We start from the raw sequence: 13,522 nt of genomic DNA, 5'->3' as shown, positions 1-13,522 counted from the left end.
TAAGTGGAAAAATAAAAATTTATTTTATGAGACAGGATTGTTACAATAAGTTGTGATGAGGATGAAGAATGCTCATTTTCTTTTTACAGGTAAGTACACAGCTCTGTGAAAAAGGACTTGAGTTTTCCAGCTGGTCAAAAATGGCACCAACCTCATTGCTATACATTTAATGAGGCACATGTTCAGTTTTGCATGAAAGTACATTTCTAGGCAGGGCTTAATTAAATGTTCAATCCGCCCTATGCTAATGCGCTGGTAGCGCCCCCTCGCCTTCCACGCCATGTTAATACGCAGTAGATAAAAACAAACTCGTCCTTAATTTAACATCCGCCTTCCTTCACCCCTCCCCACAAAATGTTTATGTTCTCGCGTTTTCGAAACTCCGCTCCACTTGGCTTTTTAGCAGGGTCACAACAATCTTTGTCTCTCATTCAGCTTTTCATTAAAATCAGAACTGTATAGGGAACTGAGGCCTTACCGAGCGCTGAGGGTGAAGGTAGCTGTCATGCCTACGCCTGTCACTATCCTTGTCACTTCTACTCGCTTATCCTGAAGCGCCTACCTAAGGATGACTCATTGTCTTCAGTCCTTACCATCAGAATATGTCAAGATAAAAACCTTACTACATTTTTCTTTTTTCTTTGGAGAACAACTATTCTCTTATATTTTAAAATTTATTTCAACTATTACCTCTTTCAACTTTTGCCAAGCCTGGGCTAAATGTCCAGCTCTGTAGTTAAATGATGCAACATTTATATGGCAAATTATGGTATATTGTATATGCTACCTATGCCCAAACATGTATTTATTATTTAGCATTTTCTCTTTTCCCTGAAACAACAAATGAATACAACAAAACACAAACACCATGAGCCTTTTGTATAATATGTGTCACTGCACCACATTGAATACTAATAATTAAGTACAGCCCCTGTATTTTATTCAGTTTGTACAGTATATTATTTTATATCAAACAAGTTTATACTATCGATTTTAAATTAAGAGGCAATTAGAAGTCACTGAGTATTTCTGAGGTTCATATAGCCACAATAATTTAAAGTAGGGGGGCATTATGCTGTAATACACACATTCTAATTATGAACAATGAAGTGATGACATCAGAACTCACCAATTAGAAGCAATGACATCAGGCCCCCATTGCTTATATATTTATATTATTTACAGGAGTTTATACATAGATCAGAATCACTTGTGTGTTATAAGGATATAACGGACACCCCCCTCCCCCCCCTGAAATTGTAAGATAAATGACACATGTGCACTACATCGAAACACCTCTTTCTCTGCGTTCGTTTACAAAGTACAGCTCAATGATATTGAATTGAGCAGTTTAACCTAGATAAAAAAGCATTACAAAACAAAATAAAACTAGCCTGAAATGCTTTGTGTACACATAAAATATGCGCCATTTAAAAGCAGCTTTCACTGTCCAATAAATACACAAGTCTCTTACCTATCCTGCAGAGACGCATAGCATCTAATAGCTGAGCTCCTGCAAGCTGAATTCTTACAGAGGGGACATCAATAGCAGCTTTAATTGGATCTCCTGCTGCTCCTCTGCAAAGTGGTGAGGTTTTACATTCTGTGCCATCCATTCCCAGTCTGGGGACCAGACAGTGTACAAAATGTATCTGGGACCGTTTTAGCAAATTCATCAGAGCGTCCTGGGGCAAACAAGGAAAGCAGAAATGAAATTGTACAAGATAGATTTATGCTAAGACGTGTTCTCCTTACATCTTGTACACATTGTACAACCTTGTTTCTTATTTTACATATGCTGCACTTTCCCTTGGTTATACAATGATAACCTCAATGCAGATGTATAACTTTTATGTAGAAAGTCAGTACGACTTTATAAAAGGAAAAAATAAAATGTAAGTATTATCTACAGAACATGTAAGACTGAACTGCTTATAGAAACAATTATCTTACTTTATATCCCTCTTAGCAGCCCATCTTTTATAGTGTACTGACCTTAATATACATAGAGCATTGGCAATGCACAGATATATTTCTGACTCATTAATGCATTAATCCTCTTATATATGGCTGGACAATTACCCTCATTAATTAATTCATCATCATAGATGTGGCTGTATAATTACACTCATTAATGTATTCATCATCATATATGTGACTGGACAATTATACTAATTTCTTAATTTGACAAATGAAAAATATTCCACATAAAAACTCCCATCCTTCACTAGTGCCAATCAGAATCCTTGGGACCAGTTTATGTCACCACTGACTGGTGAAGAAGAGTCCCAGGGCGCTTGTGTGCTGGGGATTGGGGGTAGTCAGTAATCTTTTTTTCAAATCAAATTTCCAGTGGGATCAAAAATAGCCCCAACACTTTCCAGCACCGGGCTGTTAGCAGGGTCATGCTATTTTATGGCTAAGGGAGCCCACTCTCGTGATCTTCTTGTGATAGTGACAAAAAGCCCAGGCAGTCTAGCACTGGGACTGTTTGAGGACTTTAGATGGGAGGGCATGCTGCCCATATTTCAAATGAATGAATCTATTTTACTTTAAACAGTTCCTACTGCTGAGAAATCAGGACTGGCACTGAGATCTATGAGAGGGGGCTGATGTTACCACTGCAAGACCAGCTCCTATTGGAAATAGTGGTAGTACAGCGGTGATCCAGCTACAGACTATTTCTGGTTGTCGCTGTATTGTGAATAGGAGTTTCTTATTCTCCAGTAGATGCTATTTATGTCCTGAACATTTGATGAACCAGGAATTATTTGCAAGTTACTTCGCCAGCAACAAATTTCTCAGTCAGTTCTTCCATCTCTAGCAAAAACGTCCCATTGTCGGCTCTGTGACCTTACACGTAGGAAAGTAATGCATACATTTTTAACCACCATGTCTATTATGCTTAGTATTATAAATCAGAATACACTTTGTGAAGGTAATGGACTCAGCTCAAGTGTAGCCATTTTCACACCTAAAAAATCCTACTAGTCAGCCAGTCTTTTTCTGCATGATCGCAGCCATTCACCCGTGTAATGAATGTCATTAAACTTACCCAATCTGGTGAAAAAAACGAAATTGTGTACAAAAGCAACTGCTCTGCTCTGGCTAATGGTCCAGATTATGATTTCAAAATAAGCCACATTTCTGTAATTTTTTATATACTAAAATAGACTTTGTTATGTTTAGTATTTATTGCATTAGTTAAAACAGGAGAAAATAACTCAGAAGAAGCACTTTACATCCTGTAACCAGTGCTCGAGCATATCATATTTTTTATGCATAGGAAATATAAAGGACACTCACCATTTGAAGCTTGATCTGGGCACACACTGACTTCCTCTTCACTGCAGCAAAGCTGCTGGCAAAAGTCTTCCTCACGCAGCTTATTCTCTGCATGGCTTGCTGGGACTTTCCCTCCATCCCAGCCACAGAGCGACAGATTAGAGGAAATTTAGCTCGAGGTAAAAACAAGTCCTTCAGGTAGTTCCTGGCATGCCGATAAGAAGGACAAAGTTACAGGCCTTAAATACATGACATCAGGTCAGATAGTACAGTGCATCCCAAAGGTTAGAGGTCGAATGCAGGAACACAACTATACTAAAATCAGATTGTTTGCTTTTTTCGCACTTTGCATGCTCAGAAAGTGAACGTACGCAACTGCAGCTAATCAGACCTGCAACCCTGCGCTTATTACTCCTTACTCCTGAAGAGGCATGACAGGAGAGGAAAGGGATACTTTAATTTAGGAATGTAGGCAATGAATAGTAAGGATGTGTTCGAGCAATTGCCTACGGATTCAGACTTTGACAGTCGCAGATGCGGCTTAAAAAGCGTTTTTATTTGCGGGTTAGGGGTAGGTGTAAGTAGCAGCTGTAGATGATGCTGATGATGATTATAAACACCCGAACTAGCAAACCGATTGTAATTAGAGGTTTGCGAATGATTCACAGCTACTTATTGAGAATTTAGTAGTCAATTGGCCATAGATTAGAATTTGCCGGTCGTGTTGTAGAGAAGAAAGTTTTATTTTTTGGGGTTTTTTTTATGCATGACGGGAAGTTGTTCCTGTTGTATTAGCTAGGTTACTCAACGTTAAATGGTGCTTCATAGCAATTTCCGGGACATTAGTGTCTGAAAGATGTGTCTGCTGTCAACTGGGCATATCTGCTACTCATTCAGACCTGGACACATTTGCAACTCTGAATGTGGCATACATACGCACTTGCGTGCAATTTTTTCAATCGCAAGCTACACTTATGCTTGCGTTCCACTCTGAATCAGGCCCTTTATCTTTAATACTGTCAGTGATTTTAGCATTGGAAAGATACAAATAAACATTTCTCATGTACCAAATGCTTGATGGAGCTATCAGAATAATATTATTTGTGCTCTCTTAGTTATATTTATTAGAATCATAGTATGATCTCATGCAGTGATGACGTGATGTCGAGTATAGTGTCACATGTCTAGAAAGTGTTATTATACAGTATTATGATAATACCCAGTACTCATATCATTACGGAGCGGTGATGAGAAATACGCGGCTCTCAAGGCTTCACTTACACTCCCAGCTTTTCCCTGCTTTATTGTTCAATGGTCCTTTCCCTGCATTATGTCCATCAACCCCAGCTTTTATATTCTGCTTCATGCTCCGGTTATTATTAAATGAGTGTGGAGGCTGAGGGGTATTTTAAGGAAAATGGGAGATCTTTTCAGGTAAATGGGATTCTAGAGCATATGGTGGATTTTGTGAGTGTCCATTGTGTCAATGGCATGTGGGATCTATTCTAAGGGCATATGGTGTCTCTTTATTCAATTAAATGTATTGTTTTAACTTATTACTAAGAGGTTAGAGAGCCACACACGCTGTTCTTGAAGTGCATCAGGTTGCCCATGACTGGTGTAGAGTGTTATAGAACTGTATCCGAATCATGTCCATTCAATCTGCAGCAAAATTTCACACCAATAAACTTATGCACCGCAACAGGCTGTCTTCAAAAGGTGCAAAATTCTGGTTCTAAAATCTTCGAGTTCGACACAATAATGTAAATGACCACTGGCCAAGAAGTACAAGATAAACTATAATCTAAGGGCAGTGTGTAAATAAGACAAATAATACTGGTATCCACAGGTAAAGGTCCAGAGTGAAGATCATCAAGGCCGAGGTCAGGACAGGTAGAAATCCAAGAATGTTCAGGGTCCAGACAGAGTTCAAGAAATCCAGAGGGAGGCATATTGTACACATTGTTCCTGTGCCGACCACTACTGACATGGAAGTCAATGACTAGAACTTAAGTAACTAAGCAAAGCAGCTGCCATACTGTTACTTTGAGCAGTCATAGCAGAAGTCCATCTTGCCTTTTGGCTAAGATAAAGTGTAGTTCTGTCCTAGAAGAGTATGGAAGGGCCCTCTGATAATGGAAAGGCTACCATGGTTCTCTGGCCAGGGCCAAGGCAGCTGAGAAAGCACAGGATCTATGTGCCCTTGGTGCGGCGAGTTTCCCACCCCCTCAAACCTTTGAGATCGCCCCCTTCCAAGGGAAGGGCAGAAGATTCAGTGCCCTGGGAAAAAGCCTTGGCAGAACCCAGGACAAAATGGACCTCCCTTACCTTGTGGCGAGGGGGGTCTGAAGACCCTTGCCTCCCCGAGAGAGGTTTTGGTTCCAGGGGCTTGTGAATAAAAGGGTGCTTCCTCTGTTAAGAAGGGTCTGACTTTCCATACCCCTGTGAACTTTTTTGTGTTTTCATGAACATTTTTGCAGCATTTGGGTGAGCCCATCTAGCTGAAACATTCTGAGGGAGTCAAAGCAAGTGGGTGCATTGTAACATGGTTTGACCAGTAGCAAATTTACTCCTTTTTTTGCTTTGCTTGCCTTAATGAATCAGGCCTGTTGGGTTTATTGTGTTTTCAGCACTTTTTTAAGTCATCCGGGTGGCTACCTATGCTTCAATCTATAGGTTGTAATTTTTTTATTTTTATTTTTTTTAATATTTCTGTATTAATTATACCACCTATTATTACTGTCTACTCAGGTCAGATTATTAGTGTTCGCTTTATCTAGATTGACTTAGATCTGTGTTTGTATAATACTATATTTGCATATATATATATGTGTAGTTGAGGTATCAGTGTGAGAATTTAGGACTCTAAGGTGTTTTCTCTGAGTCCTAATTTATCCAATATGCTCTATGTGGGGAGGATGGTATGATCATTATGTTAATTTCTATATATATATATGTTTTGATATGTATTGTTTTTTCTAATAGTGCTTTGTTTTTACTCTATATGAATTATAATTATTCGGTATTTCCTTGTATATAAGATATTTGAATGTTTTCAATTGAACCAACCATATTTATGTATCCCACTACAAGTATGGTATAGGTACAAAGTGCCCGTTATGAACCAGCTGCAGACTGAGTAATTGTATCAAGGATACTTAAAGAGGCATTGGAGCACAACAGAGCACTTCCTCTGAAGAAATCACCAGGCAGGTGATGAAACGCGTCAGGTGATTTGGATGTTCATTGAGCCGCTGGATAGCACTATTCCATGACCCAGCTCATATCCCTAGTGGATTCTTCTTTTTTTGAGCCATATTATCGCTATATATTTGGTGCCACGATTGTGTTAGCTGCTATTCCACTACTTACACGAATTGCCGTCTTCACCTACATATTTACCACGGAGGTCCCGGAGTTCGTCTGGGTATGAGGTGCGTGCGCATACAGACCACAATACGGGACTGAGTATCGGACCAGGTCTGTATTGCGCTTACTGCTCAAGCAGCTTAGCGACTATGATTTCCATTCAGGAGTGGCGGTTTTCTCATTGTGGCATTTATGGCATATTCTCCTCCATACTACATGTGTAAGAAGCATTGAAGTGGGGTTCACCATCATTGCGGTGACGTACACTTTCCACCACCAGTGTGGCCACACTTATTTTGAAGCTCCACTTCATGACCTTGTACGGGGTCATTGGACAATAGTATCTTTACGATGTGGGACATTTAGCTGGTTCTCTTCAGAAGTGATCGATTTGATGGTTCATCAGCCTTATTGATGGTCAACACAGTCGGTTGATCTGATTTTTTATATGTCTAGTTGTTATCCACTGGCCAGTGTTGCATATTTTATGGTTCATTTTTAATAAAGTGTTTATATATATTTATCACCCACGGATGGTTGTATATTGATTGTGTGTATCAGTCATCAGCGCTGTTTTCTGTTCTGTTGGGTTTATTGTTTTTTAAGTGCTCCATTATAAAGAATGTTTGTTCACATGTGTAAGTGGAATCAAAAATTGACAACAACTTTGTAATTGGAATCACTCAGCTCTTTCCCGCAGGAGGAGGAGGGGGAGCGCATGGTGCAGATAGTGCAAGCTCCTCCTGTGATCTCAAATGTGCTGCATGACTAAGTTGTGTTATAGAAGTCATATGATGGGGAGGTTAGCTGTCCCGGGCAAAGAATAAGATCAAGTTAATTCTTATTCTCTGCTTTATGACCTGCAGAACTTCACTCACTGCCTCTGATGTTATTAAATAAACACTGGGCTGCCAGTAAAGCTCAGCAAGGCATAAAGCAAAGATTAAGAGCTGGGGCCAGTGGACCATAAAGTAGAGGAAAGTATGGATGGGACATAAAGATGGAAGGAGCTGGGGGCCACAGGTGAAGGCTTGGAGGGTAGCATGCTGTTGAAGTTGTCCATCACTGCCCTAGACCATGAGCCAAGTTCACCACAGAGAACACCTTCTCACAGCAGCATTAATGTGACAGAACCTGTTACAGGTATTTCAGGTCTTGCCAAGTGATATGTAGTATGTCATGCCACAAACAGTGTCAATACAGGAGAGCTAAATTTACTTCTGCGCAGAACACTTAATAGCAAACTCTAAGACCAAATGTATGGAGAGGTGAAGATTTTGTATAGTAGATTTGAACATTTTTGTCATCTCTACCTATGAGTGTTTGACGTGTAATAGAATTGTATTGTGTTCATGTTGACCAGTTATATTATGACTCAGGACAGTAGGCAGGTGATTTTGAGATTTGTTTTTATAGAGTGTAATATAAGTCATGTCTAGTGAGTATAGTGTCCTATGTCTCTATACAGCAAACTACAATTGCATTATGATCATGTCCAGAGGTTAGTTCATGCTTATTGTAGACAGGTTTAGATTTGTAATATAAGTTTAAAGATGCACAGAACTATGGTGATATGGTTTATAAGTAAGGAAAGAAATAGTTTCTTGTAATTGTATTTACTTGTGTTACTTTTTGTTTTTATTTTTTATTGGTCTGGGTCAGTCAGATATTTATGCAGTTGACACAATGAAATGTGTTTTGGTAGAGTGACATGAACGCACAGGAAACATAATAAATAATTTAGGTTAGGGTTTACATTTAACAGAGGCCTAGGGCAGCGCAAACTGTAAGCAAAATCTTGTTGTGTCCTATATGTTGTTCATGACATGTTTTAAAAAGTGTCCCTAATTAATATATTATAGTGTTGCCTTGGTAAATATGTACAGGCTATTTTTACCTTGCAGGATTTATGACAATCATTGTATCCATTACAGTTACAGCTTCCAAATGCTTATTTTCCCTTTAGATACAAAGTGATAGGTAGCATAATAAAGAGAAATCAATAGCAAGCAGTGCTCCAGACATCACTGTATACCATAGCAAGCCCAGGAGCAAATGACTAAAATAACAATTGCAATGAGATCTGTGTTAATGTGGCTGACATATTGTGCCAGGCTCATATAAAGCTGACTCTAAAGCCTCTGTTAATCTCCCTCTTTTCTCTCCCACTACAGGAATTAAAGACATTACTAAAATAAATGAGCAAAATCAAATCTTCTTGACTTATTTCATTGCAGGTTATATTGATTGGAGGTGTAAAGAGCATAATGTTCTGATTACATTTCAATTGGAATTGCATGTACTCGCTCTCCCTATAAAGCTATAAATGTCAGCTGACTCAAAGTGAGTTTTAATGAAGATAATCATTTGAAATCTGACAGAACGCAGAATGGGAAAATATTTCTCCTGCCGCCTTCATTAGAATGCATTCCTCTGTTAACCTGGCATTATGTTTTTATTACTTTATGTTTTCTCAACATGTATTTCTTCTAGTAACCTAGGTACTAATGGAGTTTTACAGATAGCGGAAAATGAGCCACTAACTAAGACAAGGAAAAAAATCCCCATGGACTTAGCTGCCATTGTGGCTGCATTGAATCTATAACAGTCGCTCCCCTGTGCTCCATCTCAGACTGGTTGTCATATGAGAGTGTGACAGTCAAAACAAAATGCAGCTTAGTTTACAGGCAGGTACAAAAAGTGTAGACAGTGCTGACATCTCTTTTGATGTTTCTAAAATATCTAACATGTTGAAAGCAAACACACAGAGTATATCAGTAGTTCCCATGGTATAAGAGAATTATAAATTGAACAGACAGTACAAATACCCAGCAACAGGACGTCCCCTGGAACCCACACCGTTACTTTGATATCACGGCTGGAATACCTACTTAGTTATGTCCGCTAGGTCCAAAAGTTTTCAAAGGAGGTATGTAATGCTAACTTTATACAGAAGAATGCACACTTCCAGTTTAAAGAGATGGGCAACTCTAAACATTATATTAAGACTGTCAAGAAAATGTTGAGAAGTTGTAAAATATTGAAGATGGTTTCATCCGTCCTGTGCAATGTTTGCGTGCAAAAAGACCAAAACTTATTCCAGTATTTCCTTCATAAATAATATGTTCACATCTTATCAATGTCTTTAGAATATCTGTTCAAACCCAGATTGACATGTGGTGGGATTCCTTCCCTGGTAGGCTGATGGCTGAGACATGTGACCTTCCCTTCTCCTGGGAGGAGACAGATAATCAAACATGGACTGGTTGTGAGTGGAAAGCATGCTCTTCAGGTCGGGGGGTGACTTGTCGTTGTCTGTCCTCTGAAGTGGATCCAAAAAGAGCAGCTTATCTATAAGGTCTAGTGTGTACAGGTCTTGCATATAAGGGTTTAATCTCTCTTTTACTTTTCTCTTTTGACCTTTTGGTAGCTTCAAGTTTTGGCATAGTTAATACTTGTCCACATTAGGCCAAACCTCAGATGTTATTGATCCACACAGCTGGTTAATAAAGTTCATCTGGTGCGGCTATGCATTTCCCTGCAATATAGGACCACTGGTCCACATTTGTGCCATAATGCACCCTGCTCCCCACAAGTCAATTGGGGTTCTATAGTCACACTCACCTAGAAGTAGTTCGGGAGATTGGTACCATAAGGTAACCACAAGATTGGTGTACTTGTTGGGCTGGCTGCTTTTGAGTAAGCAGATTGCCCTTGTCAGTCCAAAGTCTGCCAGTTTTCGTACCCCATCTCTGGTAATAAGCACTTTTGCTGACTTAAGATTGAGCAGCATCTGCATTACTTCTTGATCTGAGAGTGTAAACTTGACACACAGTTTGCTGAGCACCCTGCTAGATTATTTTTCACAAAAATCTAACACCAGGGAAATGCGTCCTTTGTATCTATTATACTGGTCCGCTTTTCTCCTACAGACCTCAATGAGATTCAATACATTTTCATGTTTAATCTTTAATCTCGTGCACGCAGTGATGGGGAACACTTCCCTCTCATTCTCCATCAGTATTTTATGTCTTGCAATGTTTGGTTTTAAACACTTCTCTGTAGATACTATGCCCTATCTTGGCAAGCCGCTCATACTTTCATACCTCAGCACAGTATTGGAACTGCATGGCATCATAGTTTTATAAACTGGCCAGGACTGAGGTGGAACAAGGCAGCTTAAACCTAGACAGACCTCAGCTATCCAGCTCGGGGCAAATGCAGCTAGTCCCTGGCCTCTGCCGCTGTTGGTTGCAGGCTTCCCGTCAGGGGGACTCCATTTAGACCCTTCAATAAGGCCTTAAACTTGAGTCAGTCAAGCCTCGACTAGAGCGTATTGAACACTGATTCTGGTAGCTAAGACTTATTAGTCATGACAAAGGCAAAATAACTCGCTATGATTCTAAGAACTCCAGGCATCAAGGTTCGCTAGGTTTAAATATCTTTTGTTAAATAATCTGTACCCATCCATTCTGGGAAGAATACCAATGGTGTTATTCTTCAGTGGAGGAAATATTAAAATTTACTATACATCAACCAATGAAGGTTCACTCTCGCAATAGCAATTAATGAAACTACTTCCATAACAGTTAGAATCACAAAATGATGATACAGTGAAAAGATAAGCCATGCGTATGCCCCTCCCCCTCATATTTCAGTGGTCGATAACAAAATTAATTTTTATGGAAATGGTGCATACTGTGACCTTCAAAATATGTTACTTACATTTTGGACTGTTGTAAAATCTGGACAGCATTTTCTGCAGACAAATTTAATTTGGCTTTGTTGATCCAATTAGTAACATCATATCGAACAGGGTCTTTACCCAACTGGTGGAGGATCTCAAACTGAAGGGGTTGTTCACACTTATGCAGGGGCCCAGTATCTGAAAAGCACATCAATCATAATCAGTGGAATGCTGGTTTTAAGGCCTGTGCTCATCTGATATTGCAATAAATGTATTATTGTTATTATATTTGTAGAAAAATATTTTTCATTGATGTCTTCCAGATCTAAAATCAGCCTTATGCCGGTCACACAGCACCATTATAGATGATAAGTTTGGTCATACTAATCAACTACTGTACAGTGTGTGAACTTATCATATCTGATCAAAATGTATCCCCATTTTTAAATGCATCTATTTAATTATGCCATCCATTGATGCGACTAGTATATATAGTGGATATTTTAGGTTTGTTACCTGTATGACCATGTATGCGTCCCGGAGCTTAGTGCCAATTATGAGCAACATAGTGCACATACTCAAAGAGTGTACCAATATATATGAATATACCACTTATCTGTTGTTGGCACAAATATTTGTCTCCCTTTAACTGCACCCTACTTCGCTAACATGTGCTCTCTTTATCTCTGTCCATCTTTATGATTCATATTGTATTGCTGGCCTCAGGTTTCTTTTCTGCCCCTTAACTCTTTCCTGTACCCTTACCCTGCTTATCTGACCTCTACTTGTCTCTAGTCTGCCATTAATTGGCCAGTTTTCAGTCCCCCAAGGTACCTGCAGCTTGGTGCAGCAACAACCTGTGACATAACAGGTTTAAAACTCTGCCCTCCTGTGCAGCCAATCAGAGGCAAACAGAGTCAGCACGTTCCAAATGTTCCTCATGTGGGTGATGAGGCTTTGCCTTACACTCTAGGCACATGTTGCACAACCTTAATTATGACTCCTCTCTGTCCCTGCCGATGGCTGGGGGGCCATTGGCATCAGTACCCACCAGGGTTATCCCTGGTATCCCAGTGGACCAGTCCGACACTGCTCACCATAGTTGCTGGCATTTTACAGCCACTTTAGAACTATGATGCTTTCTTACAGGGATTAAAACCAAAACTATAGTAATACATGTAATGGAAAACACATACAAATGTACATACATAATATGAGACCTATATGTATTTCCCGTTTTGTATCCATGTATTAGGAGAAGGTTTTTTAAAGGAACTATGCGACACAGAAAAGCGTTGGTCCACATCTCTTTGGCCAGTGCACAGCCCTGCCTGACAAGACCTACTTTGTATATTTCTTGTTATTGCAAAAGTAAATTGGAGATTAAAAACGTAGGCCTTATTTTTTAAAATTGTTACCTAAATAATCTTACAGAAGAACACTGCCCAAAAACTTTAATCTGTGCAATAAACCCTGCTCCCAACCAACAAATGTATGTACTGTAAATCTAACGGTGAATGCTAACATAAAATATTACCTAGGATCACAGGTTTTATTACTACCAGGACATTATCTCGGTGGCCTTTCTATTTTCTACATGTGTTTGTGGGTTTTCTCCGGGTACTCTGGTTTTCCCGAAAACAAACTTGTAAATTAACATTAATCTGTCGTACAGAATTTAGACTGATTTGAATGATTAAATATTAAATATTCTTTGTAAAGTCATGCATAATATGTTGGTGCTATTTTCATTTACATTGAGACTCCAGGTTGTGAGCTTTGGAACATCAAAGGCTCCAGGTGGCAGCAGTGGTGAGAGTCTCCCAAATGGGGAAAAGTACAGTTTTACTATTTGGGTGGGTGGTGATGGTGAAGTTCATATTTACCTCAACACAGTAAGGTAGACTAATATTTCATGACAGTGTTTTCTTTCTGCCCCATACTCCTTACCTTGCTTATCATCCCCTTTACTCTCATAGTAAGAACACAAGCGATCAATAACATTGCTGTCCGTGGAACCTTGGATTAGAACTTCTTCATCAAGAATCCAGAGAAGACCCTTCTTCTCGTCCATTTGATTGCTGGCTTGAACATTTATCTGCCAATTCAAAGAAAAATACATAAACTGTATGAAAGGGGTTTTGTTTTAACCACAGGCTCAAAAGCGCTAATGGGTTACAA

The 13,522-nt window shown here is 39.3% G+C and overlaps 1 protein-coding gene and 1 pseudogene across 5 annotated transcripts in view; both read right to left on the bottom strand.

Moving 5' to 3' along the window:
* The window catches only part of MYO18B (myosin XVIIIB), a 390,269-nt gene that overhangs the window by 219,829 nt on the left and 156,918 nt on the right, over window positions 1–13,522 (bottom strand). For all 5 annotated transcript variants that reach the window (XM_075214447.1, XM_075214450.1, XM_075214452.1 and 2 more), the window contains 4 exons: window positions 13,292–13,439; window positions 11,380–11,539; window positions 3,307–3,490; window positions 1,475–1,685 (listed from right to left, as the gene is read on the bottom strand). In XM_075214447.1, the coding sequence (XP_075070548.1) occupies window positions 1,475–1,685; window positions 3,307–3,490; window positions 11,380–11,539; window positions 13,292–13,439 (703 nt within the window). The remainder of the gene's footprint in view (window positions 1–1,474; window positions 1,686–3,306; window positions 3,491–11,379; window positions 11,540–13,291; window positions 13,440–13,522) is intronic.
* On the bottom strand, window positions 9,741–10,793 carry LOC142109360 (cyclin-dependent kinase 9 pseudogene; annotated as a pseudogene).

Source organism: Mixophyes fleayi, chromosome 1, assembly GCF_038048845.1.
Source record: "Mixophyes fleayi isolate aMixFle1 chromosome 1, aMixFle1.hap1, whole genome shotgun sequence".
NCBI lineage: Eukaryota > Metazoa > Chordata > Amphibia > Anura > Limnodynastidae > Mixophyes > Mixophyes fleayi.
The sequence above is the reverse complement of the archived record's forward strand: the minus strand, read 5'-3'. Positions and strand labels throughout refer to the sequence as shown.